The 24450-nt window shown below is 60.5% G+C and overlaps 2 protein-coding genes across 3 annotated transcripts; one reads left to right on the top strand and one right to left on the bottom strand.

Annotated features, from left to right (window-relative positions):
* Positions 1–5109: 5109 nt before the first annotated feature.
* Positions 5110–7934, top strand: LOC102450545 (bone marrow proteoglycan). The gene is made up of 6 exons (XM_075926073.1): positions 5110–5198; positions 5634–5699; positions 6060–6232; positions 6661–6780; positions 7138–7249; positions 7630–7934. Exons 2-6 carry the CDS (start codon positions 5645–5647, stop codon positions 7701–7703), a joined length of 534 nt encoding a protein of 177 aa, XP_075782188.1. The 5' UTR covers positions 5110–5198; positions 5634–5644; the 3' UTR covers positions 7704–7934.
* A 601-nt stretch (positions 7935–8535) lies between these two features.
* On the bottom strand, positions 8536–23179 carry P2RX3 (purinergic receptor P2X 3). Of its 2 annotated transcripts, XM_075928587.1 has the most exons (12): positions 22819–23179; positions 19731–19866; positions 15444–15515; positions 15130–15196; positions 14626–14719; positions 12797–12874; positions 12352–12493; positions 11992–12128; positions 11088–11181; positions 10675–10740; positions 10021–10098; positions 8537–9531 (listed from the first exon to the last, which is right to left on the bottom strand). In XM_075928587.1, exons 1-12 carry the CDS (start codon positions 22956–22958, stop codon positions 9418–9420), a joined length of 1218 nt encoding a protein of 405 aa, XP_075784702.1. In that variant the 5' UTR covers positions 22959–23179; the 3' UTR covers positions 8537–9417. The 2 variants fall into 2 exon arrangements, with proteins under 2 accessions (XP_075784703.1, XP_075784702.1); XM_075928588.1 differs by lacking the exon at positions 10675–10740 and having other exon boundaries at positions 8536–9531.
* Positions 23180–24450: the final 1271 nt, after the last annotated feature.

Here is a 24450-nt window from a genome sequence, read left to right as displayed (position 1 = left end):
TGGGGCCTGGAGAAGCTGCTCCGAATGGGCCCTTCTGGCCTCAGCCCTACAGCCCCCAGACCTGACCTAGAGCTGCTCAGGGACCGGCCCCAGCAGGGCCTCTGCCCCATTGCCGGCTGCCCAGGTCTGGGGGGAGCGTCCCACCCAACACGGCAACACAGCAGGACCCGCCCCACTGGTAACAGCCACCGACGCTTTACACCAGCTGGGGTCTGCCCCATTCCCCCCCCACCTCTCCATCCCGCACGGAGCTACGGCCGATTGACACCAGCTGGGAAACTCCCCACTCGGGGGGCACCTTGGTCAGTGGGGCAGGCCCCTGCCTGGTGCTGGGCAGCAGGACACTGTGAGTCTGGCCTGGGGAGCTGTCAATCACTTGGCCCTGCTCTCCCGTCCCTTCCCTCATCCCAGCCCCGCTCTCAGGTTGCAGGTTCTCTGCAGATAAGCATCTCCCCGCCGGCCGGGCCGGTTTCACAAGGGGATTGACACAGTAACGGCCGCGCTGGGACCCCGATAACCCGGGGCCGTTACACCGCAGGGCTTGGCCGCAGGGAACGGGGCAGCCCCCAGCGGGGCTAGTGCCAGCTCCCCCTGAGTGCCGGGGTCAGGGTCCTCTCCCCTCCCCTGCCAGGTAATCTCTGGGGGGTGCCCCTCAGAGCCAAGGACGCCTCTCATCCACTGCCATGGGCCTGTGCACTGTGGGGCTGGTGGGGGGTGACCAGACAGATCCCGTCACATGGCCCTGTCCTGCCTGCGGTGAGCAGGGGCACTGGGACCCCCAGCCTAGGGGGCAGGATCTGGCCAGTGCTGAGCTCTGGGGTAACAACAGGCTCCCCCCACTCCTCATAGTGCCCCCCACAGCTGTCTCTGATGCCCCCTGCAGCTGCCCTCTGCCCCGAACAGGAGGGGCCCTGTCTGCTCCTGCATCACGCCGGGCCAGGCCATACACAGGGGCACCTGCCTCCCGCCCCCAGAGACCCCAACCCAGCCTGGAAGACTCAGAATGACGAGCATCTGCCCCACCCAAGCTAGCAGCATTCAGGCCTGTGAGCGCTGGGGTTACCCCCGGACCTCCCAACACCTGTCCAGTGAGCAGGTCAGGCCGGGCCTTGGCCAGGTGCATCCTGGGAGAATCGCTCAGAGGGGAGGTGACGATGGGTTTAGCTGCCCAGTTGGCAGGACAGCAGGCGGGAGTCGGGTCACCTGGGTTCTTTGCCTGGCTGCAGTGGGATCATGAGAGAGTCAGGGTATGTCTACACTACCACCCTAGTTCGAACTAGGGTGGTAGTGTAGACATACCCTCATAGCCCAGTTCCATGCTTCAGTTTCCTCTGCCCACCATTCTCTGTTCATCCTGTGAACTCCTTGGGCCGGGCTGTCTCTTGCTTGCTCTCTGCAGCACCCGGCACTGTGGGGGCTCTGGTCTTGGTGGGCAAAGCCAGGCTGTCTAGGTGGGGATGGGAATTCGGGGTGTGACTCGCCGAGGGACCCTGCCCCAGCCAGCAGTGTCACTATGGCCCAGGCTCATGAGCTCGGGAGGTGGCTGTAACCAGCTGACACCTTTTGCCCAGAAGCAGGACTAAGGCTGGAGGCGGGGCTGGCTGCAGACAGCACTGGGCTGCTGGGGCGTGTGAGTGAGTCTGGCTGGTGCAGAGATATGGGGCAGGACTGTGGGTTTTGATCCCCCCCTCTCTCCAAGATGGATGGTGCTGGCTCCTGCTTGGTCCCATGCTGACCAGTCTGTGCTACGCTGTGTCCCTGAACCAATAAACCTTCTGTTGCACCTGTTGGCTGAGAGCCGCCTCTGGCTGCGGATGGGGGTGCAGGGCCCGGTGGCTCCCCACCCCTCGGTGATCGTGGATAACACGTTTCTGAGCAGCGGGCATCTCCGTTCCCCCACTGGACTTGACGCAGCCACTCACTGGGTGATGAGGGGCTCACATCCATGCGGGGCTGGGGGGTGGTGGGGCCAGCAGTGCTGGGGGATGGAGGGACAGTCCCATGCAGGGCTGGGGGGCAGTGGGGCTTCCCATGGAAAGGTCGAGTGGAAGGGGAGCGGCCCTGCCAGCCGGGGAGAACCCAGAGAGGCCTGCGCCCTGCCCAGAAGGAGCCGTCTCCATGGGAGACAGATGATCTGCCCCTGCCCCGGCTCTGCCTGAACTGGGCCTGCGCTGGGCTGAGGCCGCCCAATCCCTCCATAGGGGCCCCAGGCCGGGGGGGGGGCAAGGCCTGAGCTTGGCCGGGGGGGACGGCGACACCGAGGCAGAGGGAGCCGGGACGCATCCTGCAGAGCTGGAGTCTTGGGGCTGGTGGCCTCTGCCCACGGCCTCAGCCCTGAGCCTGGCACTGCCCAGCCAGAGAGGGAGGCCTCTCAGCTGCCCCAGTCCCCCTGCCCCGTGTGTCTCCCAATGGCGCAACCCCTCTCCCCGGGGGCAGGGAGCCGACCCCATTCCCTGGGAGCGGGCCTGCGAGACGCGAGGGCTCCGGGTCTCAGCCACAGCCCGGCCCAGATGGCTGGAGAGGAGGCTGGGGAGATTCGGGGCAGGCTGGCGCAGTGAAAGGGATTTCCCCTGGGGTCACCTCGCCCGGGCGGGGCAGATGCTCCGTCACTGGGGGTATGTCTACACTACAGCGCTAATTCGAACTAACTTAGTTCGAATTAGTTAATTCAAACTAAGCTAATTTGAATTAGCGCATCTAGACTTAAAAACTAGTTCGAATTAGCATATTTAAGGGCAGCTGAAACCAGTTCTGGCAGGGCATCAGGTCAGTAGTTGCTTTGTGTGGCTGCTGTCTGAGGCTATCTGAGGCTCGTGCTTAAAGGGACCCCCCTGGACAGCCGGTTCTCAGCTTTCCCGCTTGCTTGCCAACCTCACCCAGGTGCCGCCGCTGGTAGTCCTCCTGGTTCCTGGTGCACCTGCTGGCCCGGGCGCGGGTGGCTGTTGCAGGCGGGGTGGTGCGCCCTGCAGTCCCCAGATGCTGCAGCTGTGGTGAAACAAGAGCAGTGGTCAGTTCTCCCTGGGGACATGGTGGGTGAAACCCAGCCCCCCTCTGCATGGCCAGGGCCCCTGCATGACACCCAGCTGCTGCTCCATGGTGGGCAAGGCCCAGGCGCACGGTCCCTGGGCTCCGTCTTCCCCCACCCTCCTCCGTACACATAAGGGGAGCATGATGGCACTCACATGCAGAGCCCTCCTCGGCCTCGGACGACACAGTCGATGTGCTCTGTGGGGTGCCTCGGGAGTCCTGGGTCCTAGGCAGGCTCCTGGCTCTCGGCATAATCCTCCTCCTCCTCCGTATCAGGGACAGGGCTCTCTGCCCTGGGGTCGATCACCACCCAGGGGATATGGACGGTGTGAGCCCCCAGGATGCGGTCCAGGGCCTCAAAGTGAGGGCAGGTCTCTGGGTCGGCCCCTCGCTGGCAGGCTCTGGAGTAGGACTGCAGCAGGTCCTTTATTTTGCAGCGGACCTGCTCCCGGGTCCGCATGTGGCCTCTGGCGGCCAGGCTGTCAGCCATGCGGCTGTAGACGGCCGCATTCCTGTGGCTAGTGCAGAGATCGTGAATGTTAGAGGCTTCTCCCCAAACCTTGATGAGGTCCATGATCTCCGCACTGGACCAGGCGGAAGCCTGCCTCTTGCGGCCCTGGGCAGGCTCCTGGGAGCCGCCAGCCTGGTCCCGGGAAGAGGCGGAGGGCTGGGTGGCAGAGGGTGGCTGGCTCCTCCCGTGCCAGGTGCAGGGTTTGCTGGCTGGGTGCTGGCAGGCTTGCACCTGGCACGGGCACCGTAGCCAGCCCGTGCCCCTTTAAGGGCTCCGGGGCCGGGAGGGGGGCAGAAGAGTTTCCCTGGTTGTGCCCAGAGTGGCCACCAGGGCAAGCTGGGGAGGGCTAGCCTCCCACTAGTTCGAATTAAGTGGCTACACAGCCCTTAATCCAAACTGCTTAATTCGAACTAGGCGTTAGTCCTCGTAGAATGAGGTTTACCTAGTTCGAATTAAGTGCTCCGCTAGTTTGAATTAAGTTCAAACTAGCGGTTTGCCTGTGTAGCGCCTATCAAAGTTAATTCAAACTAACGGCTGTTAGTTCGAATTAACTCTGTAGTGTAGACTTACCCTGGGAGTCTTCCATGCTGGGCTGGGGTCTCTGTGCAGAGGCTGCGCTCTGCTCCGCAGGGGTGGGGGGTGGGAACCCCTGGGCAGGGCTGGTGCCCAGCGTGATGCAGGAGCAGACAGGGCCCCCCACATTCTCATGGGGGCAGTTGCAGGGAGCGTCAGTGCCAGTTGTGGGGGCCCTCTGGGAACTTCGAGAGGCCCATTGAAGCCCCAGGGCTCAGCTCTGGCCAGGCCCCCACCTCCAGGCTCCTGGGTCCCAGCAGGCAGGGCAGGGCCCCGCTCCAGCCCCACAGTGCACAGGCCCCTGGCAGTGGGGGGGGGGTGTCTCTGGCTCAGAGGGGCACCCCCCAGGGAGTACCCAGCAGGGGAGGGGAGAGGACCGTGACCCTGGAACTCAGGGGGAGCTGGCACTAGCCCCGCTGGGGGCTGCCCCGTTCCCTGTGGCCAGGCCCTGCGGTGTAACAGCCCCAGGTTATCGGGTCCCAGTGCGGCCGTTACTGTGTCAATCCCCTTGTGAAAGCGGCCCGGCCGGCGGGGAGATGCTTATCTGCAGGGAACCTGCAGCCTGAGAGTGGGGCTGGGATGAGGGAAGAGAGGGGTGAGCAGGGCCAAGTGATTGACAGCTCCCCAGGCCAGACTCACAGTGTCCTGCTGCCCAGCACCAGGCAGGGGCCTGCCCCACTGACCAAGGTGCCCCCCGAGTGGGGAGTTTCCCGGCTGGTGTCAATCGGCCGTAACTTCGGGGGAGAGGGGGGCGATGGGCCCCGCTAGGCTCTGGTGTGGGAGGGGAGCGCGGGGAGTGTCTTTCTCCTTAGCTGGGGGCCACATCAGTGAGGGGAGGGGTCAGCGGCCCCCAGCCCCTAAAAGGTTCCCAGCCCTGGTCTATGGGGAGTCAGGTGCCCCTTTATGGCCACTAGGGGGCAACATGAAGCAGCCAATGGGTCAGAGCCCAGGCTGAGGGTGGGGGTGCTGTGAGCCATAGGGGGTGGGGTCTGGGAGCTGATAGCAGCTCTTTCCCCACCCTCCCAGCTTCCTGCCCCAGCTCGGTTTAAGGGTTTGGGACGGCTGGAGGGGAAGTCAAAGCTGAGAGGTGCGGAGGGTGGGGTGGGGGGTTTTCCCGTTTGGTCTCGGTGAGGTGGGTGGTGGGGGCACAGACTAGGGGTCAGTGTGGGCTCCATGGGTGATGGAGGGGGGCCCAGGCTGGGGGTCAGTGTGGGCTCCATGGGGGATGAAGGGTGGCCCAGGCTGGGGGTCAGTGTGGGCTCTGTGGGAGATGATGGGGGGCCCAGGCTGGGGGTCAGTGTGGGCTCTGTGGGAGATGATGGGAGACCCAGGCTGGGGGTCAGTGTGGGTTCCATAGGGGCTGGATGGGGGCTCAGGCTGGGGGGGTCAGTGTGGGCTCCATGGGAGATGGACGGGGGCCCAGGCTGGGGGTCAGTGTGCACTCCATGGGGCCGGCACTGGGCAGTGAGGGGCTGTCCGTGGGGAGCTGTCGAGTTGTCTGTCTCATGGTGTCTCCCCCCAGGTCTGCCCGAGATGAGGCTGTTTCTGGTGCTCGTCCTGCTGGGAGCCGTGGCCGGGAGCCCTCTCTGTAAGTGGAGCCCCTCCCCCGGCCCTTGGGGGGAGCCTGACCCATAGGCCACTGTCCCCAGTGGGGACCCCCTGGAGGAGGCTACTGCATGGGCCCCATGGACCGAGCATGGGCCGTACATCCCCAGACGTCTCCCTGAGCCCTGCTGGTCCCTGGGGCCCCCTGACCTCAAACCTGGCTCTGTCCTGGCACCTGGGTCCCCATCCCCCACTGGCCCCAGCCAAGTCTGTCTCAGCCCCAGCGCACGCGGCCCAGCACCTGATGTTTTACCCGCTGGTCCCCGCAGCCACTAGGGGGCCGTTGGGCATGTGGGGTGCCCCATGGGGCTGGAAGGGCCCATTGGCCTCTCTCTGCCCCCAGCCCAGAGGGCCCTGGAGCTGGAGAGATCGGACGAGCAGGGCAGCTCCGTTCTGGAGGAGGAGCCCGTGGGGTCGATGCCGTGCCAGGGGGAAGAACGGGGCTTCGAGGTGAGAGGCGCAAAGCCCCCCCGTTACGAGCTGGAGAACAAGCCCCAGACGTTTGAAGAGGCCAAGGTGAGCAGAGGGCAGAGGATGGAAAAGGGGGTTGGGGACAGTGGCTGGCCCAGGGCACATGGCTGCAGTGCTGTGTGCAGGGGGTGTGGATAGTGCCAGGGGCTGGCTCACGGTGTGTATGGGCGGGGGCTGGCATGTGGGGCTGGAGGCTGTGGGTGGGAGCTGGTGCATGGGGCAGGAGAAGCGGGGGACAGGGGCTGGCGCGTGGGGCTGGAGGCCGGGGGGTGGGAGGTCGTGCTTGGGGCTGGAGAATGGGAGAAAGGGGCTGGCACGTGGGGCTGGATGCTGTGGGTGGGAGCTGATGTGTGGCGCAGGAGAATGGGGGACAGTGGCTGGCGTGTGGTGCTGGAGGCTAAGGGTGGGAGCTGCTGCATGGGACAGCGGCTGAGGGCCAGTCACTGGGTACCCCCCACACTCTCTCCCCACAGAAAACGTGCACAAAGCGCGGTGGCTGCCTGGCCTCCATCCACACCGAAGAGATCAACAGGAAGCTGTTCCAAATGTCCAAGCGGGGCCAGGTGTGGGTCGGGGGTATCAGCTCCTCCTCGGTAAGGCCCTGCTGCCCACCTGGGTCTGCCCCAGAGGCCCCCAAATGCCCTGGGGATAGGAAATGACCCATCCCCCACAGCTCCTCCGAGCCCACAGCCGGGTCCCTGCTCCGGGCAGCCCCTGGGGGGCAGCGCTGGGGGCTCTGGCAGTTCAGGGTTTGGTCCCTGACCTCCCCCCCATGCTCAGGGGCCCAATGAGCTTGGCTGTCCACGAGGTGCCTGGGGCTGGTCGGTCCTGCCCCCCCCCCCCCTTGAGCCACAGCCCCTGGCTCTAGCCCTGGCTCCGCAGTGTCCTGGGCTGCTTGGGAAAGGGCCTGGGGTGCCCTGTGGATCCTACGCCAGCCCCTCCCCGTGCAGGGCGGACGCCCCAGTAGAAGGTGGGTGGACGGAAGCTCCTGGAACTACGACAACTGGGCCAGCGGGAACCCCAGCCGCCGTGGGACAACGTGTGTCGCCCTCTGCAGTGCGGGTGAGGGGCCACTGGGGTGAAGGAAATTTTGTGTGTGGAGGGGGGACTGGGATTGGGGAGGGCCCTGGGGGAGGAACTGGGACTAGGCAGTTCTGGGGGTTGGGAAAAGGAACTGGGCTGGGTGGGGCCCTGAGGGAGGAACTGGGGCTGGGGGGGGGGGGTCCGGTGGGAGGAACTGGGCTGGGGGAGCCCTGGGGGAGGAACTGGGCTGGGGGGGGGGGCCCTGGAGGAGGAACTGGGCTGGGGGGGGGGTCCGGTGGGAGGAACTGGGCTGGGGGGGGCCCTGGGGAAGGAACTGGGCTCGGGGGGCCCTGGAGGAGGAACTGGGCTGGGGGGTGCCAGGTGCCGGCCAGCGGGCACTAACCTGCTCTCTCTGCCAGGGGGTCACTGGAGAAGCATCAGCTGTGAGACTCGTCTGCCCTTTATCTGCGAGATCCCTTCACGCTTTCCCTGAGGGGTTTCTTCCCCCCGGGGTCCTGCTGCCCTCCCTGCTGTGCCGGCCTGGGCCCCCTGCTCCGTCCTGCCGGGGGTGCCCCTGCTCCCTGCACCCGGCTCGCCCTGTGCCGCAGGTCCCAGCCCTGCCCCAGCTCCCTGGGGGCAGCCCCACCCCCTGCGCTCAGGCCTGGCCTGGGACTCCCCACAATAAAACCGCTTCCCTCACCCCGGCCCCGTGTGGCTCCTTCCAAGGCCAGGGCTGAGCCTCTACCCAGCCAGCGGCCTGGCTCCCCCCTCTCCCCGTTTCTGCGCGGCCTCCCTCTGGCTCTGGAGCTGGGGCTGCCTGGCGCAGAATGTCAGTCAGCCCAGGTGATGGGGTGTGGCTGGGAGAAGACAGGGAGGCTCGTCCCGAACCCCCTTCCGCCCAGGGCCCTGCCTCTTCCATGCCCACTGGAGCTTCGTGCCCGGCCCACTGGCCCCTGTCCCACCTCGCAGCCCCTGCAAGCCCAGCCCTGGGCACCCCCACCCCTGCTCTGCCAACGCGCCTCTGACACGCATTCCTCCGGGCACTGAGTCTGCGCCCTGCTGCCCTGCGCCAGGCAGGGGCCTCCCCACTGACCAGTGGGGCGCTGTCCATGGGGGGAGGTCCCCAGCTCGGCGAGGGCACAGGGGAAAGGGGAAGGTGGGGGGGCGTGTTCCCTGCTGGGGGATGACTCCCCCGCTCTGGGGCACAGGGTGCAGCCTGCTGAGGGAATGACGGTGCGAAGGGCGGTGGCTGGGGAGCCCGAATTCTGCGGGTGGCAGCCTGGCTGGACCAAGGAGGGACCCAGGTGTGGCTGCCCCGACTAGCTCACACAGCTGGGGGCTGCACGGGCACCGGTCCAACTTCTGCTGCAGCTGAGGGCTCGCAAGCTGACTTCCCCCAAGGGGAGCCCCCGTTTGCCCCAGGCTGTGGTATGATGGCTCCGCCAGCCACACAGGCCAGGAAGCACCGCCTATGTGTCCATGCTACTCCTGTGTCCGGCCTCTCCCCAGCAGGCCCGGGGGAGAGCCCAGATCTGCCCCCCTGCCTCAGCACAGCCCACAGGGACACTGACGAGAAAGTGAATTTTATTGATTAAAAAGCCTCGGCCTGGAAGAACGGGGTCAGCGCTGGAGGTGGGGAATAGCATGTACCTAGGCCCACATTCCCCCCCCCCCCCCCGGAATCTGGGGACCGGCCAGGATGGAAATGGGGTGAAGGTGGGGAGAGCACCCCTTCCCTCCCCACGACCACCCCTCCCCTTCTCTCCCCATGTGGAGAGTGCCTTCTCAGCACCCCCTGACCTAGCAGGATCGCGCCGGCCAGGACAAAGCAACCAATCCCCCTTGGTCCCCAAGACACCCCTCCCCCTGTCAGCATCTAGCCAAACCCAGAGAGAGCGCCCCCTCCTGAGGCATCCTCCCCCCCACTCTCCCAGGCTGCCCATTTCTTGGTCAGCGCCCGGCTTACTGGTAAATGAGCAGTGCCGGTACCAGCAGCAGCCCCTTGGCCCCCGCCCTCCATGCCTGCTCCTGGCCCTGCCCAGGCACGGTGGGGAGGGACGGGCACACGCTTCCGGAGGGAGGCGGCAGTGCGCCCAGGAGGACGTGCGGGAGGAGAGATTTCTGCGCTGAGGGAGACTCTGGGTGGGAGACGCAGAGGCTCCCAGGAGGGGACAGTACAAAAGAGGCCCTTGCCCCGAGCCGGGGCGCTAGAGGCCGATGGAGTAGGCCCCGGAGTCGGTGGATTGTTTCTCGGCGTTCCGGCCTCCCAGCCCCTGGCTGCTCCTGTACACAGGGCTGTGGCGCAGGGTCAGGTCCGTCACCTGCAGGGGGGGCACAGAGCCGGTTGTCTGGGGTCAGAGGCGTGGAATTAAAATCCCCGCAAAGGGCTCGTGGCTCCCGGCCGCACTGTGGCCGCGCTGCCTGGGTTGCTGCCGCTCGTGAGAGGGCTGGCGACTCTGGTCCCTGCTACGGTAGCGCTGTGAGCGGGAGCCTTTTAAACAGGATCCTGCTGTCGGAGCCACCGCCTGGAAATTCGGTGGCACAGGCAGTAGGATATAAATAGAAGGCAGCCAGATGCACTTTGATCCGGCCCACGGACTGCTCGATGGGCCGGATGCGGCCCAGCCCTGTCCTATAGCCTGCCCCACTCCCTACAGCCCCCCTCCCCCCCCCCCCCGCAGGCAGAGGCTGGAACTGGAGTAACTGAGAGCACCCCCCACAGCCGGTGCTCCCACCCCACTCCCGGCAGCACCCCCTGCTGGCTGCACCAGTCTCTGCAGCCCCTGGGGCGGCTCCAGTCCGGGACTCACCTCTTCGAACTTCTTCGCCTTGTACTGCTCTGCGCCCTTGAGGAAGTTGAGGAGGATGATGTCGCACAGCACAGTGCCCTGCAGAGGGGAGGCAGGCTCAGCAGAGGGCAGGGCCTTCCCTTCTGGGTGGGGGGCTGTCCCCAGGCACCTGGGCCTGACGGGGGCCAAAGGCTGCAGGGCAGGACCTGCAGGCCTCTGGGAGCAGGAGTTGGAGGCAAACCCTGATGAGCCAGCCCGGCCCTTTGCCGTCAGAGCATGGCCGAGGGTAGGTGCCTAAGCTCGCAGATTCAGAGTCCAGGGTGCTGGGGCATCGGCAACCTCTCTTGGGAGTCCGGCTTCCACTACCGGGGACACAGGCCTCCACGGAGCACAGCTGCCGGGTGGAGACTGGACCACCTCCTGTGCCATCGCCATGGCGCCATCCTGGATTCCCTCTGTGCCACCGCGGGGATCTCGCCCCGTGCCTTGGATTCTCTTTGGCCCTGCAGTCCCCAGCGAGCCTGGATTTGACCTTGGATCAGGGCTCCCCGCGAAGCAGCCAGAAGGCCTCCCCAGATGGGCAATTCTTTGCTCTATCCAGGGCCTCCCTCTTCCCCGCAGCCCAGAGCTGGCTGACCCTGGCCCCGGGGGAGCAGGAGACACAGTTGCACTCACCACCCCAACGGAGGTGAAGGCTGCCACCGTGTTGATCAGGGTTGGGATGATGTTGAATTTCCCAGCCTGAGGGGACAGAGAGTGGAGTTAGCAGTTGGGGGGTTGGAGGTTTGCTCCTAGGACACCATGTGGGGCTGTACAGGGCGGTTGTAACCTGCTCTGCATTTCCCCCCTCCCCTTGCTTTTGGTGGGTCCCTTATCCTGCCTTCCTAGTGCAGGAACCTCCCATCTCCTGGTCACCTGAGTCTTGGGGGCTCCTGTCCTCCTTTATTAAAGATGGCCACCAGGGGGTACCGCATCTCCTTGCATTACCGCACCCGGCCAACTCCTCCTGCACCCCACGGCCCTTCCCTTCCCATCCTCAGGCTTCAGCGCTGGCTCCCCCACCCTGCTGGCTGCCTGGCCGCACGTACGTTCCCGTAGACCAGCACGTCGAAACGGATGCCAAAAGCCTTCATCAGGGTCCGGTACTCAGTGCCGTTCTCCCGCCTGTAGTACCTGGCATACCTGGGGGACAGGGAAAGAGGCTGTGACTTGCCGCCCGCTGGGTGTGCACACTGAGGGGTGGCTGTGCATGAGTGGGGTGTAGCACGCTGTGCGTGAAAGGAAGGGTCTGGAATGAAGGGAGGTGTGTGTGCAGCAGGCGAGGTGTGAGTAACTGTGTGAGCATGTAGGTGTAGGGGAGTAACTTAGAAGACACACTGGTAATACTGTGCCAGGTGCTGCTAGAGAGTAATGTGTAATTGAGCATATTCGGTGTGTTGCTGAACAGTAGTGTGTGTATAAGTGGGAGTATCTGTTGTGTTAGTGTGTATGTGGAAGGCAGTGTGCGTTGTGTGTGTAGCTGGGTGTATCTGGTGTGTCAGTGTGTAGGTGGAAGGCAGTGTGTTATGTGTGCAGCGAGTGTATCTGGTGTGTCAGTTTATACATGGAAGGCAGTGTGTGCTGTGTGTGTAGCTGCTGTGTCAGTGTGTACATGGAAGACAGTGTGTATTATGTGTGCAGCGAGTGTATCTGGTATGTCAGTGTGTACATGGAAGGCAGTGTGTATCTGGTGTGTCGTCAGTGTGCACATGGAAGGCGGTGTGTGTTTTGTGTGCAGTCAGTGTATCTGGTGTGTCAGTGTGCCTGGGGAGGGCAGTGTGTGTCTAGTCAGGGGTGCGTGCTGTGTCAGTGCGTAGCTGGAAGGGTCTGCATGACCATGCTAGAGGAGGAATGCGCTCCTGGAGCGTGACCCAGAAGTGAGTTAGCCCTGGGGTAGGGGTGTCTTGCAGCTTTTCCTGTGTGTGTGTGCGCGCACGCACACGCTGCTCTTGCCTGAAGTTGTAGCCAGGAGAGACGCTGTTCTTCTCGGAGACGCTGTCGAGGCGGGTGAAGGCGTAACTCGGCACGCACTGGTCCCATGAGCGATCCAGGTCGCACACCCACCCGATCTTAATCCCCAGAATTCCCCCCTGTGCAGAGAGATGGGGCATTAGGCGGCAGAACAGAGGGGCCACTACGCCTGTCCCTGGATGGACCCCTTCCCCCATTCTAAGGGACTGACCAAGGTCCCGGAATCCCCTGCTTTCCCGTTTCCGGATGTGTCAAATGGTGTCCCCACAGACCCCCAGAGATGGGCCTGGCTCCCATGGGCCACTCTCCCCGGCCTGGCTGCGTGGGGGAGGCAATGCTCACTGTGGAAGCCAGCTTGGCGAAGTCCTGGCCGGCGAAGTGGACGATGTCGCCCAGGCGCAGGATGGGGCAGAAGGGCTGGGTGACCGGGTGGAAGCGGCACGTCCGGATGTCCTGGGCCGTCAGGTTGGGCAGCAGGTTACCTCTAGGAGGGAGGGAAACGCACAGGGGTCCCGTGGGGAAAGCCACGCCGAACCCCAGCCCTATCCGTAAACCCAGAAGCTACTCCCAACCCTAACCCCCTTCCATAGCTTCTCACCCCAACCTGAATCCTGGCCGCAACCCCCACCCACCTGGCCATGTCCCCGCTCCACCCTCTAGGGCCACCGGAAGCAGAGAACAGCCATTGGGCAGATCCACCTGGCCAATCTGCCCCCATGGGCCTGGGGGAGCAGCCATTGTGCAGTGTGGTCTGCCCAGTGTGTGGGGCCCACGCCCCAAAACTCACTTCTCGAAGTCGAAGAGTGGGAAGCGGATGCTGTTCTTAATGAAGAGGGTGAAATTCTCTGCCTCCAGCATGATGGGCCTATGGGGGGAAGCACCCGCATGGGACTCAGGCAGGAGACTGGGGCCTGCCTGGGTGGCTGCATCCCCCCCCTCCGCTCCTGGCTATTTATCTGCTGCTGGGGTTTCCAGCCCTTTGGCTGCAGGGCGTCGGTGCAGGGCCTTGCACCACCGGGGAGCGCCAGGAGCTGCTGGGACTGAGAATAATTCAGTCAGGCTGCATGGCCAGGGCGCAGGGACAGCAGATGGCACTAGGCGAGCGCAGGGTGACTAAGGAGACAAAGACCCCTATGGGCCTTGTGGGGCAGAGCACAGACACAGCGCAGTGCCACTGGCCACAGCCCCAGACCGCCCCCTATGGGCCCTGTGGGGCAGAGCACAGCCACAGCGCAGTGCCACTGGCCACAGCCCCAGACCACCCCCTATGGGCCCTGTGGGGTAGAGCACAGCCACAGCGCAGTGCCACTGGCCACAGCCCCAGACCGCCCCCTATGGGCCCTGTGGGGCAGAGCACAGACACAGCGCAGTGCCACTGGCCACAGCCCCAGACCACCCCCTATGGGCCCTGTGGGGTAGAGCACAGCCACAGCACAGTGCCACTGGCCACAGCCCCAGACCGCCCCCTATGGGCCCTGTGGGGCAGAACACAGCCACAGCACAGTGCCACTGGCCACAGCCCCAGACCGCCCCCTATGGGCCCTGTGGGGCAGAGCACAGCCACAGCACAGTGCCACTGGCCACAGCCCCAATCCGCCCCCTATGGGCCCTGTGGGGCAGAACACAGCCACAGCACAGTGCCACTGGCCACAGCCCCAATCCGCCCCCTATGGGCCCTGTGGGGCAGAACACAGCCACAGCGCAGTGCCACTGGCCACAGCCCCAGACCGCCCCCTATGGGCCCTGTGGGGTAGAGCACAGCCACAGCGCAGTGCCACTGGCCACAGCCCCAGACCACCCCCTATGGGCCCTGTGGGGCAGAGCACAGCCACAGCGCAGTGCCACTGGCTACAGCCCCAGACCGCCCCCTATGGGCCCTGTGGGGCAGAGCACAGCCACAGCGCAGTGCCACTGGCCACAGCCCCAGACCGCCCCCTATGGGCCCTGTGGGGCAGAGCACAGACACAGCGCAGTGCCACTGGCCACAGCCCCAGACCACCCCCTATGGGCCCTGTGGGGTAGAGCACAGCCACAGCGCAGTGCCACTGGCCACAGCCCCAGACCGCCCCCTATGGGCCCTGTGGGGTAGAGCACAGCCACAGCGCAGTGCCACTGGCCACAGCCCCAGACCACCCCCTATGGGCCCTGTGGGGCAGAGCACAGCCACAGCGCAGTGCCACTGGCTACAGCCCCAGACCGCCCCCTATGGGCCCTGTGGGGCAGAGCACAGCCACAGCGCAGTGCCACTGGCCACAGCCCCAATCCGCCCCCTATGGGCCCTGTGGGGCAGAGCACAGCTACAGCGCAATGCCACTGGCCACAGCCCCAACCCGCCCCCTATGGGTCCTAGGGGGCAGAGTAGCCAACGACCATGGCCCCAGTCTACCCATTATGGGCCGTGTGGGGCAGAGCAGAGCCACAGCACAGTACATCCTGGCTTGTCCCCTATGTGGGCCCTGGGCAGCACAGAATAACCAAAGTGCCCCCCCATGTCCATGTCCCTGCAGGGCAGAGCGTATGCAGCAGAGCCCTCCCTGCCCCCCATGCTGAGCGCTGAGGATGTGAGAGGCTCCCCACACCTCCCCAAAGGGGTCTGCCCTGGAGAGCCCAGCTTACGCCTGGACAGTGTCCACCTCGGCTGGGCACCAGCCCTGGATCTCACAGGTCCGCAGGCTCCTGCTGTAGTTCACACACCGGCCCGTCAGGATCCCTGCGGATGGAAGCGCCTCCCCCCATTTAGTAGCACCAAAAGCCCCACTCTAATCCCCGCCCCTCCACTCTGCTCCTGTGCCCCACACGCTTCCTGCTGCCTCCCCCACAGAGCCCAGATCCTGCAGAGGTGAGAGCAGCAACCTCCTCCCAGCTAGCCGGCCAGGCCTTTAGGTGGTGCCCCGGGAGCTCCTGCTTTTACATCTGGACGGGGCAGGTTCAGCCTGCGCCACACATCAATACACCAACCCTCCCATCCATCCATCCATCCATCCATCCATCCATCCATCCATCCATCCCTGTGTCTTCCACTCTCCTCCCCTCACCGAGCCCTCCCCCCCCCCCGTCCCCACATGCTAGGCCCCATCCCACCCCTCCCGCTGGATGGGGGACCTCCCGGTGGGCACTTACCACCTCCGGTGGTAGGGACAGGCCTCTGGCAGTCGCTGTCAGACACACAGCTGTACTTGGCTTCGCTCTGGAAAAGGAGAGCAAGGGGGAGCCAGGCGGAGGGAATGAGCCCTGGGGATGCACAGGGAGGCACATAGAGCTCTCCTTCTGCCCTGCCCCTGCTCTGATTAGGGAAGGGGGACCCCGGATACCCACCAGCAGGTGCCTCCAGGGAATCTCTTTGGAGAATTGCTTCACTTTCCGCTGGGGGAGACCAAGCCCCCTGCCCGGTCCCAGGCCCTCCTACCATTCCCCCTCGCTCCTCACCTGCTTACCTCAGGGCAAAAGCCTTGGACTTGGTTCTCCGTGACAATCTGCTTGGTGATGATCACGAAGACGGACGTCCCCTGCAGAGGTGGGACCGGGCCAGACGCGCATGGGGATGGGGAGGCAGGGGAGTGAAAGGCACGGAGAAGAGACAGAATGAGTGAAACAGTCAGAAGCTGGGGCATACATGGGGAGTGATCCCTTCAAATTCTCTGAGGATTTCCCGGCCTGGCATGCGATTGGCATCAGTTTGCAGAGAGCCAGCTTCGAGTAAGGGGGAGCTGTGCCAGGGAGCAGCCTGCTTTGGCTCTCTCTGCCTTCAGAACTAGTATGTTAAGAGTCTGAATGCTCAGAAATAAAAACCCCATTGCCTGCCAGCCAGGATATTTTAATCTAACAGCTCTGCCTGCATGCCACAAACAATTAACCGCAGGACGTGAGCAGGGATTGAACCAGGGATCTCAAGCACGCATGCCCTTTCACTGACTCTGGTGTTGCCCAGCAGCGGGGCAATCAGCAATGTAGGGTCGACCTCAGCGCAGGGATAATTTGAGCGACGGTGCCGTGAGCGCCTTTTGAGTCTGCCCAGCCCCAGGCAGAATCCTGCACTGAAAAATGACACACTGAGCTCCCTCCCGCTTTATTCACTTCCACCCTTGTCGGCACTGAGCTGGGGTGATGGCGGGGGCGGGGGGCATGCCCCTCCCTCTTTTAACAAAAGAAACGCGCGTGTTGTGGGACAACAAACTCCCCCTCCCCTCTGCACAGAAACTTTCCCGCGGCAGCGCGGTGTGGGGGCCGCAGCCCCGCCAGGCTCCCGGACAAGGCGAGGAGCTGGCTGCACCTCCAAGCTTCAGTGGCCCTAGCTCGCTGTCTGCCCGGTGCTCCTTCAGGCTGTGCCCAGGGGCGCAGCGGCAGGTGCAAGCCCCTTCCTTCCTATATAAACCATAAAATTGCAAGTATAATGGGGGTGCGCATTATCGATAAGAGTTTAGTTCAAGAATTCTGACGTTTAAAAGGCAGGTGCGCATTATACATAGGTGCGCATTATACTCGAGATTTTACGGTAGACTCTCTCTGGGATGCGCTGCAGTTACACCTTTTGCCCACCAGGGGCTGCTGTGGCGCCAGAAGAGAAGGCGGCTGGATTTCTGCTGCAGGGAGGGAAAGGAGTATTCTGGAGTTGCCCCCCCCCCCCCATTTCTAAAAAGGCCCTGATGCCTTTGAAAATGGAAGCACAAGGTGGGGCAGTGACAGCCGGAGGTCAGTTCGCCTTCCAAATCAGCCCAGCAGCCAGTCATCCCAAGTGGAGGCTGTCTTCGCTATGCATCCTGCAGGGGTCGCCCTTCACACCAGGTGTGAAGTCAAGAAACAAGTGCCTCCTGCATGCCCACGGCTGCCTTTCTCAGAGCACATCTACACTAGGAAACTATTTCGAAATAACTAACATCAATTGGATATCCCTCGAAATAGCAAAATCGAAATAGCGTGTCCCCACTACGGGGGAGTCTCAAAATTAGTCCAGGGCAGGCTCTGTTAATGTGGACACACTACGTCGACTTACAGCCCCGGAAGCACTGGGGAATAATTCCTTTGAATTACTCTGGGGAGTAGTTTTTTCGAAATAGCCGCACCAGAGCGCGCGCACTAACGCCATTTCGAAATAACCATTTCAAAATTAGCATTATTCCTCCAGGAAAGCAGGAGTGCAGATTTTGAAATAAGCGGCCCGTTATTTCGAACTAATGGGCGTGGCAGTGTGGACGCTCCGCTTATTAATTCGACCTAAGGGGGGTTATTTCGAAATAAAGCCCTAGTATGAGAGAGTTGCAGCAGGTTAGTAGGTGAGGCTGGGGCGCAGGGACACTGAGGAGGGGTTTGGGCAGCCCCCGCTGGGCCCTGCCTCTCAGCATGAAGCCAGAGCCCCTTGCTGCAGCTCCCTGGGGCTCACTCAAATGTGGGTGACTGAATGGTAGCGACCTTCTCTGTGACTGGCAACCTCACCAGCCTGCCAGGACTCAACTGTGATCCTATCGGGAAGGATTCATGGCCCTGATCCACACTCTCTGGGCCAGATCCTTTGCTCGTGTCAATGGGCTCCTTCTCCTACAAAGAGCAGGTCTGGAATGCCCTTTATTTCCACAGGAAATTTTGAATTGTTAGCAACAAGCCAAAAATAAAAACATTTCTATTTGGAAAGCCACTATGGTCCTCATGGGAGTTGTAGTTCAGGCACCGCATGCTCCCTGTCTCCTCTCCAAGCCTTAGTTGGACTACATCTCCTATGATGCATTGCAACATTCTCCTCTCGGTGAGGGAAGGTGAGTGTGTTAGGAAAACTCCTGACCATTCATGGGAAATGTAGTCTGGCCAGGGAGACCAACCCATACAGAACAACAAGGACAAGAAGCAAATGAACTACAATTCCCACGAGGCATGGAAATGCATTCATTCAAGAATGATTTTTTTTTTTTTTTGAGTTTTGGATGCTTGGTCTTTTCAATGACAAAATCCAATTTTTCTGAGGAAAGCTGGCACCTTTTAAAAAAATGCATCTAGCTGAAAAATCCATTTCCATCAAACAAGTGTTAATGGAATTTTTTCAGCTAGCAAATCTCTTAAATCAAAGCCTCTTGATTCGAACCTGGCACTTGGCCCTGCCCATAGAGCTGGGAGAATTTATTTTTTAAGACAGATTCTTCATTGAAAACTGCATTTTTTCAGTGATCCAAAATGACTCGTGAATTTGGATTACAAAAACAATTCCACCCCCCCATCCCCCAAAAGTAAAAATGTTTCATTTCAAAATGTTTTCTATTGTTTTTCCCTTTGCTATTTTGAATTAAAATGTGCCCCGTTTTTTTTCAAAACATGCCACAAAGGAGAAAACCACCCCAAAGCAGGGGATTAGAAATGAGCAGTGTAAACAGCATTTCATTTGACTCCCAGAGGACCTGTCGACTGAAAAACATGAGCCCTTCCTCCCTCAGCTAACCGACCTAAAGACAACCTTTGTGCAGCTTGAAAGCTTGGCTCTTCCACCCGCAGAAGTTGGTTTGTTAAATGATACTACCTCATCCACCTTGTCTCTCTGCTATTACAGGCTTTACCTCATGCAGCCACTAAAGGAAGAAAGCGCCTTGTTCTGACCACTTGTGGTTTCTCCAGGAAGAGCATGACCTAGTGGTGAGATCAGTTTTTGCCCTCTCCCTCCTTCCCCCCTCCAATTCAACAACAAAATCACGCTGAGTTCCTATTGAACTGGATATCTCCCTCCAGATATTTTCACTCAGTTCTAGTTCTGAATCCTCCATCTTCTTAATTTACCCTGCTCTGGGAATTGCCAAGCACCGCATGTGTACGTCCCTGTTTGAAGCTGGGGGAAGGAGCATTAGCTACAATGCGATGTCCAGGCTGGTTTGTTTATCCTGAACCCCATGTATTTGTGCCCACAGCTCATAAAGGGGACACAGGAAAGCTGCTGATGACTCAGGAAAATGGTATCTTTAATGTACCATGTCTTGCGCTGTTCTTAGGACTGATCAAATATTTTGCTTTATGATTGTGATGAGAGCAAGGAACAAAATGTTTCCAGTCCATGGGTCCCTGTGTGTCTCCCCCTCTATATTCATAAAGCTGCTGCCTTCTCCTTTCAACCCCGTCCTCTGCTATGCCACCCACAGATTGCTCCCTGTTCTTATCTAGAGTCCTCATCCTCTCGAGGTAGGGGCAGCCAGGGCTGCCGTGATTCTGGGAGAGGTCTCCTGGGGGCGTTCTCTGAACTCTGGAGCACAAATATGGGCTGACAGCAGGTCGTTTAATTGAATAAAGCAGGTATCAGGGATACAGTTCTTTGAAGTCAAGCTTAGAGGCCGACAGCCGGGACCATTGCATCACTGTAGTGTCAATCAAGACTGGGGTACCCTCTGTGTCAGGCGCTGCACAGATTAATAGAGAGCGCCCCTGCCCCAAAGACCTAACTAGACAAGACTGGACCAAGCATTATTAACCCCACAGGACCAGGCCTGTCTCTGTGTGTGTCTGCGCAGTGCCTGGCCCCATGGGGCCCTGATCCCAGCTGGGGCAGGGCCTGTCTGTGTGTCTGGGTGGTGTCCAGCATGACCACGCCCTGATCTTAGCTGGAAGCTCTGGACACTACCGTAACATGAAGAACAGCAGTCATAATCAAGTCCCTCCAGCTCTTTTTGCCATCCTTAGCTCCCGGAGCACTGTGCCGCAGTCCTGCCTACTTGTAACCACTCCCCCAGCGCTGCCCCTCTGCCGGGGCGCATTACCTGCGGGGGCGTAACGTAGTCTGCCGTGTCCATGACTCGGTTGGTGTATTTGCCAAAGCCCTTGACCTTGGTCACCACGGAGGACTCAATAGAGGTGTCCCGCACCTGGTACGCCTTCTCATGGAGAAACACCCAGCTGGGAGGAGAGAGGGACAGAGACCCACATTAGCCGCTCCCCAGAGGGGCAGTTTGGGGGAACTACCCCCCATCTCAGCAACCTGGGACTCAGACGTGAGAGGAAGCGGCGAAGGTCCCGTTGCATTGTCCCCAACTCTTGGATTTCATTGCAGTCCTTTCCAGATGTTGCTAGTGCCCCAGCTCCTGAAATCACAGGGTAGAGTGACAGCCTGAAAGCTTGAAGTGGGAATGCTTTTGTACTTCACTTTGGGTTCTTTCTGCCTCAACTGCAGCGAGTCCACGCACGCACCCACCCAGTTTCTAACGATCCGCTGTCTCGTGCTGCAGTCTTCAATCCGTTGTGGGAACGGGCCTGCTCTTTCCGGCTGAGTTCTTCCAGAATTCTGGTGCGGGTGGATGCAGCTCCCTTTTTGAAAGGGCTGTCCCGTGCCTGACCACCTTCCTGCTGCCATTCCACACTGCACTGCTCCCCCGCTGGCCTGTGTACCCACGTGCTTTGCTGCGGGATTGCATCCCCGTTCAGCCGCTGGTGCACAGCCAGCAGAACCCCTGGGAGGTCATAGAATCCTAGGGCTGGAAGAGACCTCAGGAAGTCATCAAGTCCAGCCCCCTGTCCAAAGCAGGACCAACCCCAACTCAATCATCCCAGCCAGGGCTTTGTCAACCTGGGACCTAAAACCTCTAGGGATGGAGATTCCACCCCCTCCCTAGGGAACCCATCCCAGTGCTTCACCACCCTCCTGGTGAAATAGTTTTCCTAATATCCAACCTAGACCACCCCCCTGCAACCTGACACCATCACTCCTCCTTCTGTCACCTATCACCACTGAGAACAAAAGACAGGACTATGCAGTACTTTAAAGACTAACATGGCTACATCTCTATTACTATTCTACATGCAAGGCACTACATTTAGCCATTTGGAATGGAAATCTATCAACCATATGAAAAAAACTATCATCTAATAAACCATCTTGTTAGTCTTTAAAGTGCTGCATAGTCCTGTCTTTTGTTTCAGCAAGCCCAGACTAACACGGCTACATTTCTATTACTATTCTACACCAAGAACAGTCTCTCTCCATCCTCTTTGGAACCCCCCTTCAGGTAGTTGAAGGCTGCTATCAAATCCCCCCTCGCTCTTCTCTTCTGTAGACTACATAAGCCCAAATCCCTCAGCCTCTCGTCATAATCACATGTTCCAGCCCCCTAATCATTTTGGTTGCCCTCCACTGGACTTTCTCGAATGCGTCCACATCCTTTCTGTAGTAGGGGCCCCAGAACTGGATGCAATACTCCAGATGTGGCTTCATCAGTGTTCATCAACAGAAACTGATTGCAAGTGTCTAGCCCCGTGGGTTACCAAGAAGGTGATAACAAAATACCCATGCCATGTCCCTATTGGCTCAGGAACCAGAGGCAAAGGAATGTTATAAGATTGTTGCCTGATTTGGGGTGCAGGTGGATTCAGCATTTTCCAGTGCCTGGGGTTGTCGATGCCACTTTGGGGGGCATAACCCCAGTTACTGAAATGACACTTCGTTCTGCAAAGCGGCAGCGAATGTTAAAACGGCCCTTTAAAATATCAAGGGAGCCGAGTGGGCTCAGAGCCAACCTGGGATGTAAACGCCACACACAATTCTCCTTCCTGAACATCTTGTGCCACCTAGCGGCACCCCACGGAGTCTTCTTTGCAGCTGTCACACACCCACCCCGCCTTCACTGCTTTGGTAGATTGTCCAGAAGTGCCGCGGGGCAGGAGGAGCCAATGTCCCATGACTCGGAAGCCTGAGAGGCAGATTTTCAAAAGAGTACCAAGTTGGATTTTTTTTTGCAGTCCCCAACAGCACATGATTGGGAGCCAAATTGCCAAAGCACGTGACAGCTGCCGGTTCTGCGCGATTGCTAACGAGAACTCAGGGCCAACTGCCAGGTCCTGTGGACATCTGCATCGCTGGGTGTGGGGCCTGGAAAGGAGGGACAAGCTGTTGAAAAGCTGGCCCAGAATCGCACTGGAAATCAAAGGGCTTTAGGATCAAATAGCCCAAAGCAGCTAAGTGATTGAGGAGTGCAAGTCCCACTTTCGAAAGTGCCAAGGGGGTCACCAGGACAGGGGAGGGAAGGAGAGAGGGTTGCATGGATGTCACCAGGGGAAGGGGTAGTCGCTGGGGGTGTAGGAGGAGGAGGGGGTTCGGCAGCCCCACACTGTTTGTGTTCCAGCATCCCTTTTGTGGGAGGGATGCAGGTTAATTCCCTTCATTGACTGTGGAGGAAGAGCCCCACCCTCACAGATCCTCCCCCCTCTGCTCTATCATGTCTATCAACCCTCTGCCCCCCCCTCACAGCACTGCAGGCTCAATGCCCCCCCCCCCCACTCAGACAACCCCCTCCTCTCAGTCCCATTCCCCCACCCTTCAGCGCACACACAGCAGCCCTGCTCTGACACCCAATCCAGCAGCAGTGTTAGCCCTCTCCCCCGGGAAGCTGAGGGGTGGGGACGGATGTTGTCGGATGTACGGTCTGTACAATCCTGCAACAAAGGCTTCTCCAAAGCCAGTCTGTCACTCTGGGTTTCTGCACCTGAAAGGCAGGAAGGAGGAGGCCTCCCAGCACAGCCACACTCACACAGCATCAAGGAAGGGGGCAACAGGGAGCCCCTTGCTGTTGGGCATCCGAATGACAATGCACCCCAGTCCCTCTGCAAGCCACATGCAGGGCTGAGTCGGGGTCCCAACAGGCCCTGGGAGGGATTCTGTGCCAACGGCAAGTTGGCTCATCCCTCAGCCTTCTTGCTCCAGAAGTGGGGCTCGTTAAAGATCCCACCCCTGCGGAGAGCAACGCTCCTGGTCCTCTGGGTCTCACCCCCTCGTTCCCCCAGGCAACAAGGCCCAGGAGACAGTGGGACTGGCCGTGGAGGTGCCAGGGAGGGGCCCCTGGCCAGGCGGGCACTCACCCGATGAAGTACGAGATGATGAGCAGCTGCACAACCCGGTTGATCACACCAACGGTCCAGCTCTTGACCACCACCGACTTGGTGGTCTCATAGGTGAAGAAATCGGCCACGCAGTTCATGCCGGAGGAGAGCATGGGCATCAGGGGCAGGGCCCGCCAGCCCAGAGCAGACTCGATACTAGGGGGCAAGGGGCGCCCCAGGGGCAATGGATGCCCAGCGCTAATTGGAAAGGCTGTCCCTTTAAGATGGGCAGCGGGAATGGAGTCTTCCTGTGCCCTGCAGCTACTCTGGGCAGCCTGGAGCCAAAGGACCCCTTTAATAAACTCTTCCCCTCCCCCCTTGCAATGATGCCATCAAGGAAAGGTGGGGCTTCCTAGCCCATCCATTACCAGTCCGAGTCTCTGGTGTGTGTGGTGGGGGGTGGGGTGAGGTCTTTAATGCATTCCATGAATCCAGACAGGAAGCTGCTCTCTGTGCATTTCATCTCCGCTCTCATCCTTCCCCCTGCAGCTCTGCTGATGTCTCTCACTTCCAACCCAACCTCCGCCCCCTCCCAGCCATGCGCTCCCCCCCATCTCACCCCAGCCGGTGCCTCTCACTCGCAACCTGTACCCGTGTCCCATGACAGCCCTGCCTCAGAGCCACCTGCTCGCCCAGCCCTGGGCTTCCCCCACTAGCTCTGCTGACGTCCCTCAACCCCAACCCACAGTCCCAATATCCCAGTCTTGCCCCTCGCCCCAGCTTTGCTGGTGCCCCTCAGTCTCAGCCTGCAGCCCCTGGCTATTCCAGCTCTGGCCCAACAGAAGGCAGAAAAGGAGCCGGAAAGGAGAGAGCTAGCGAAGCAAATAACAGGCTGGTTTTGCTTTGGAGACAAATTAACAGCTGCTGGAAGATGTTGGGCAGTGGTGTACCATGGAGTGTGAGGGCCTGTACAGTACTTTCTCTCAGAGCATGCACAGCTTGTGTGGACCCAGGGCCCTTGGGGTATGTCTACACTGCCACCCTAGTTCGAACTACACGCGGCACGGAGTAGGTAGTTCGAATTAGGCTCTCTACGAATTAGGCTCTCGAACGAGGTGTATCGGTAGTTCGAATTAGAGAGCCTAATTCGAACTACCTACTCTGTGCCGCGGGCACGGAGTCTGCACTAACGGGGATTTAAAAATGGCGGCGCCCGGCAAGATGCAAATGAAGCCCGGGATATTTAAATCCCGGGCTTCATTTGCAACTTCGAATGCCTACATTAGCCACCCTAGTTCGAACTAGGGTGGCAGTGTAGACATACCCTTGCTCATCTTCCTGTGGGTGGGGGAATCAAGGGTGAGACAGACCCCTATCCCCAAGACCCAGGCCCTTAGTCTGCCAAGAAGTGTACCTGAATAATTTATGCCAGTAGGGCTGGTGTCTTCAGTGTTTGACACCTCCATTGTGTTAAAGAAAGGACCCCACACACTCACTCCACACAGCCTTAAGGGGGGTTGTCCATGCAGTCCATTGGGGAAGGGCGTTGCACAGAAATGCAAACCTCACCAGGGCCCCTGCAGCCAGTTCGGCCCAGAGCTCTGCTCCTACAGGGTATGGGGAGCTGCAATGCAAGAAGCCGCGGGGCTGCGCAAACACACTGCAAGGGGG

This window comes from Pelodiscus sinensis, chromosome 4 (assembly GCF_049634645.1).
Source record: "Pelodiscus sinensis isolate JC-2024 chromosome 4, ASM4963464v1, whole genome shotgun sequence".
Taxonomy (NCBI): Eukaryota; Metazoa; Chordata; order Testudines; family Trionychidae; genus Pelodiscus; species Pelodiscus sinensis.
This window is presented reverse-complemented; position numbering and strand designations above follow the sequence as displayed.

Excerpts from the sequence above, each read along its gene's own strand:
- LOC102450545 (XM_075926073.1), top strand. The coding sequence starts at position 5,645 with ATGAGGCTGTTTCTGGTGCTCGTCCTGCTGGGAGCCGTGGCCGGGAGC. Across the intron at positions 6,781-7,137 it reads GGGGTATCAGCTCCTCCTCG|GGCGGACGCCCCAGTAGAAG; the intron begins GTAAGGCCCTGC and ends CTCCCCGTGCAG. Across the intron at positions 7,250-7,629 it reads TGTCGCCCTCTGCAGTGCGG|GGGGTCACTGGAGAAGCATC; the intron begins GTGAGGGGCCAC and ends TCTCTCTGCCAG.
- P2RX3 (XM_075928587.1), bottom strand. The coding sequence starts at position 22,958 with ATGCCCATGCTCTCCTCCGGCATGAACTGCGTGGCCGATTTCTTCACC. Across the intron at positions 12,875-14,625 it reads GAGGTGGACACTGTCCAGGC|GCCCATCATGCTGGAGGCAG; the intron begins GTAAGCTGGGCT and ends TTCCCCCCATAG. Across the intron at positions 11,182-11,991 it reads TCTCCTGGCTACAACTTCAG|GTATGCCAGGTACTACAGGC; the intron begins GCAAGAGCAGCG and ends CCTGTCCCCCAG.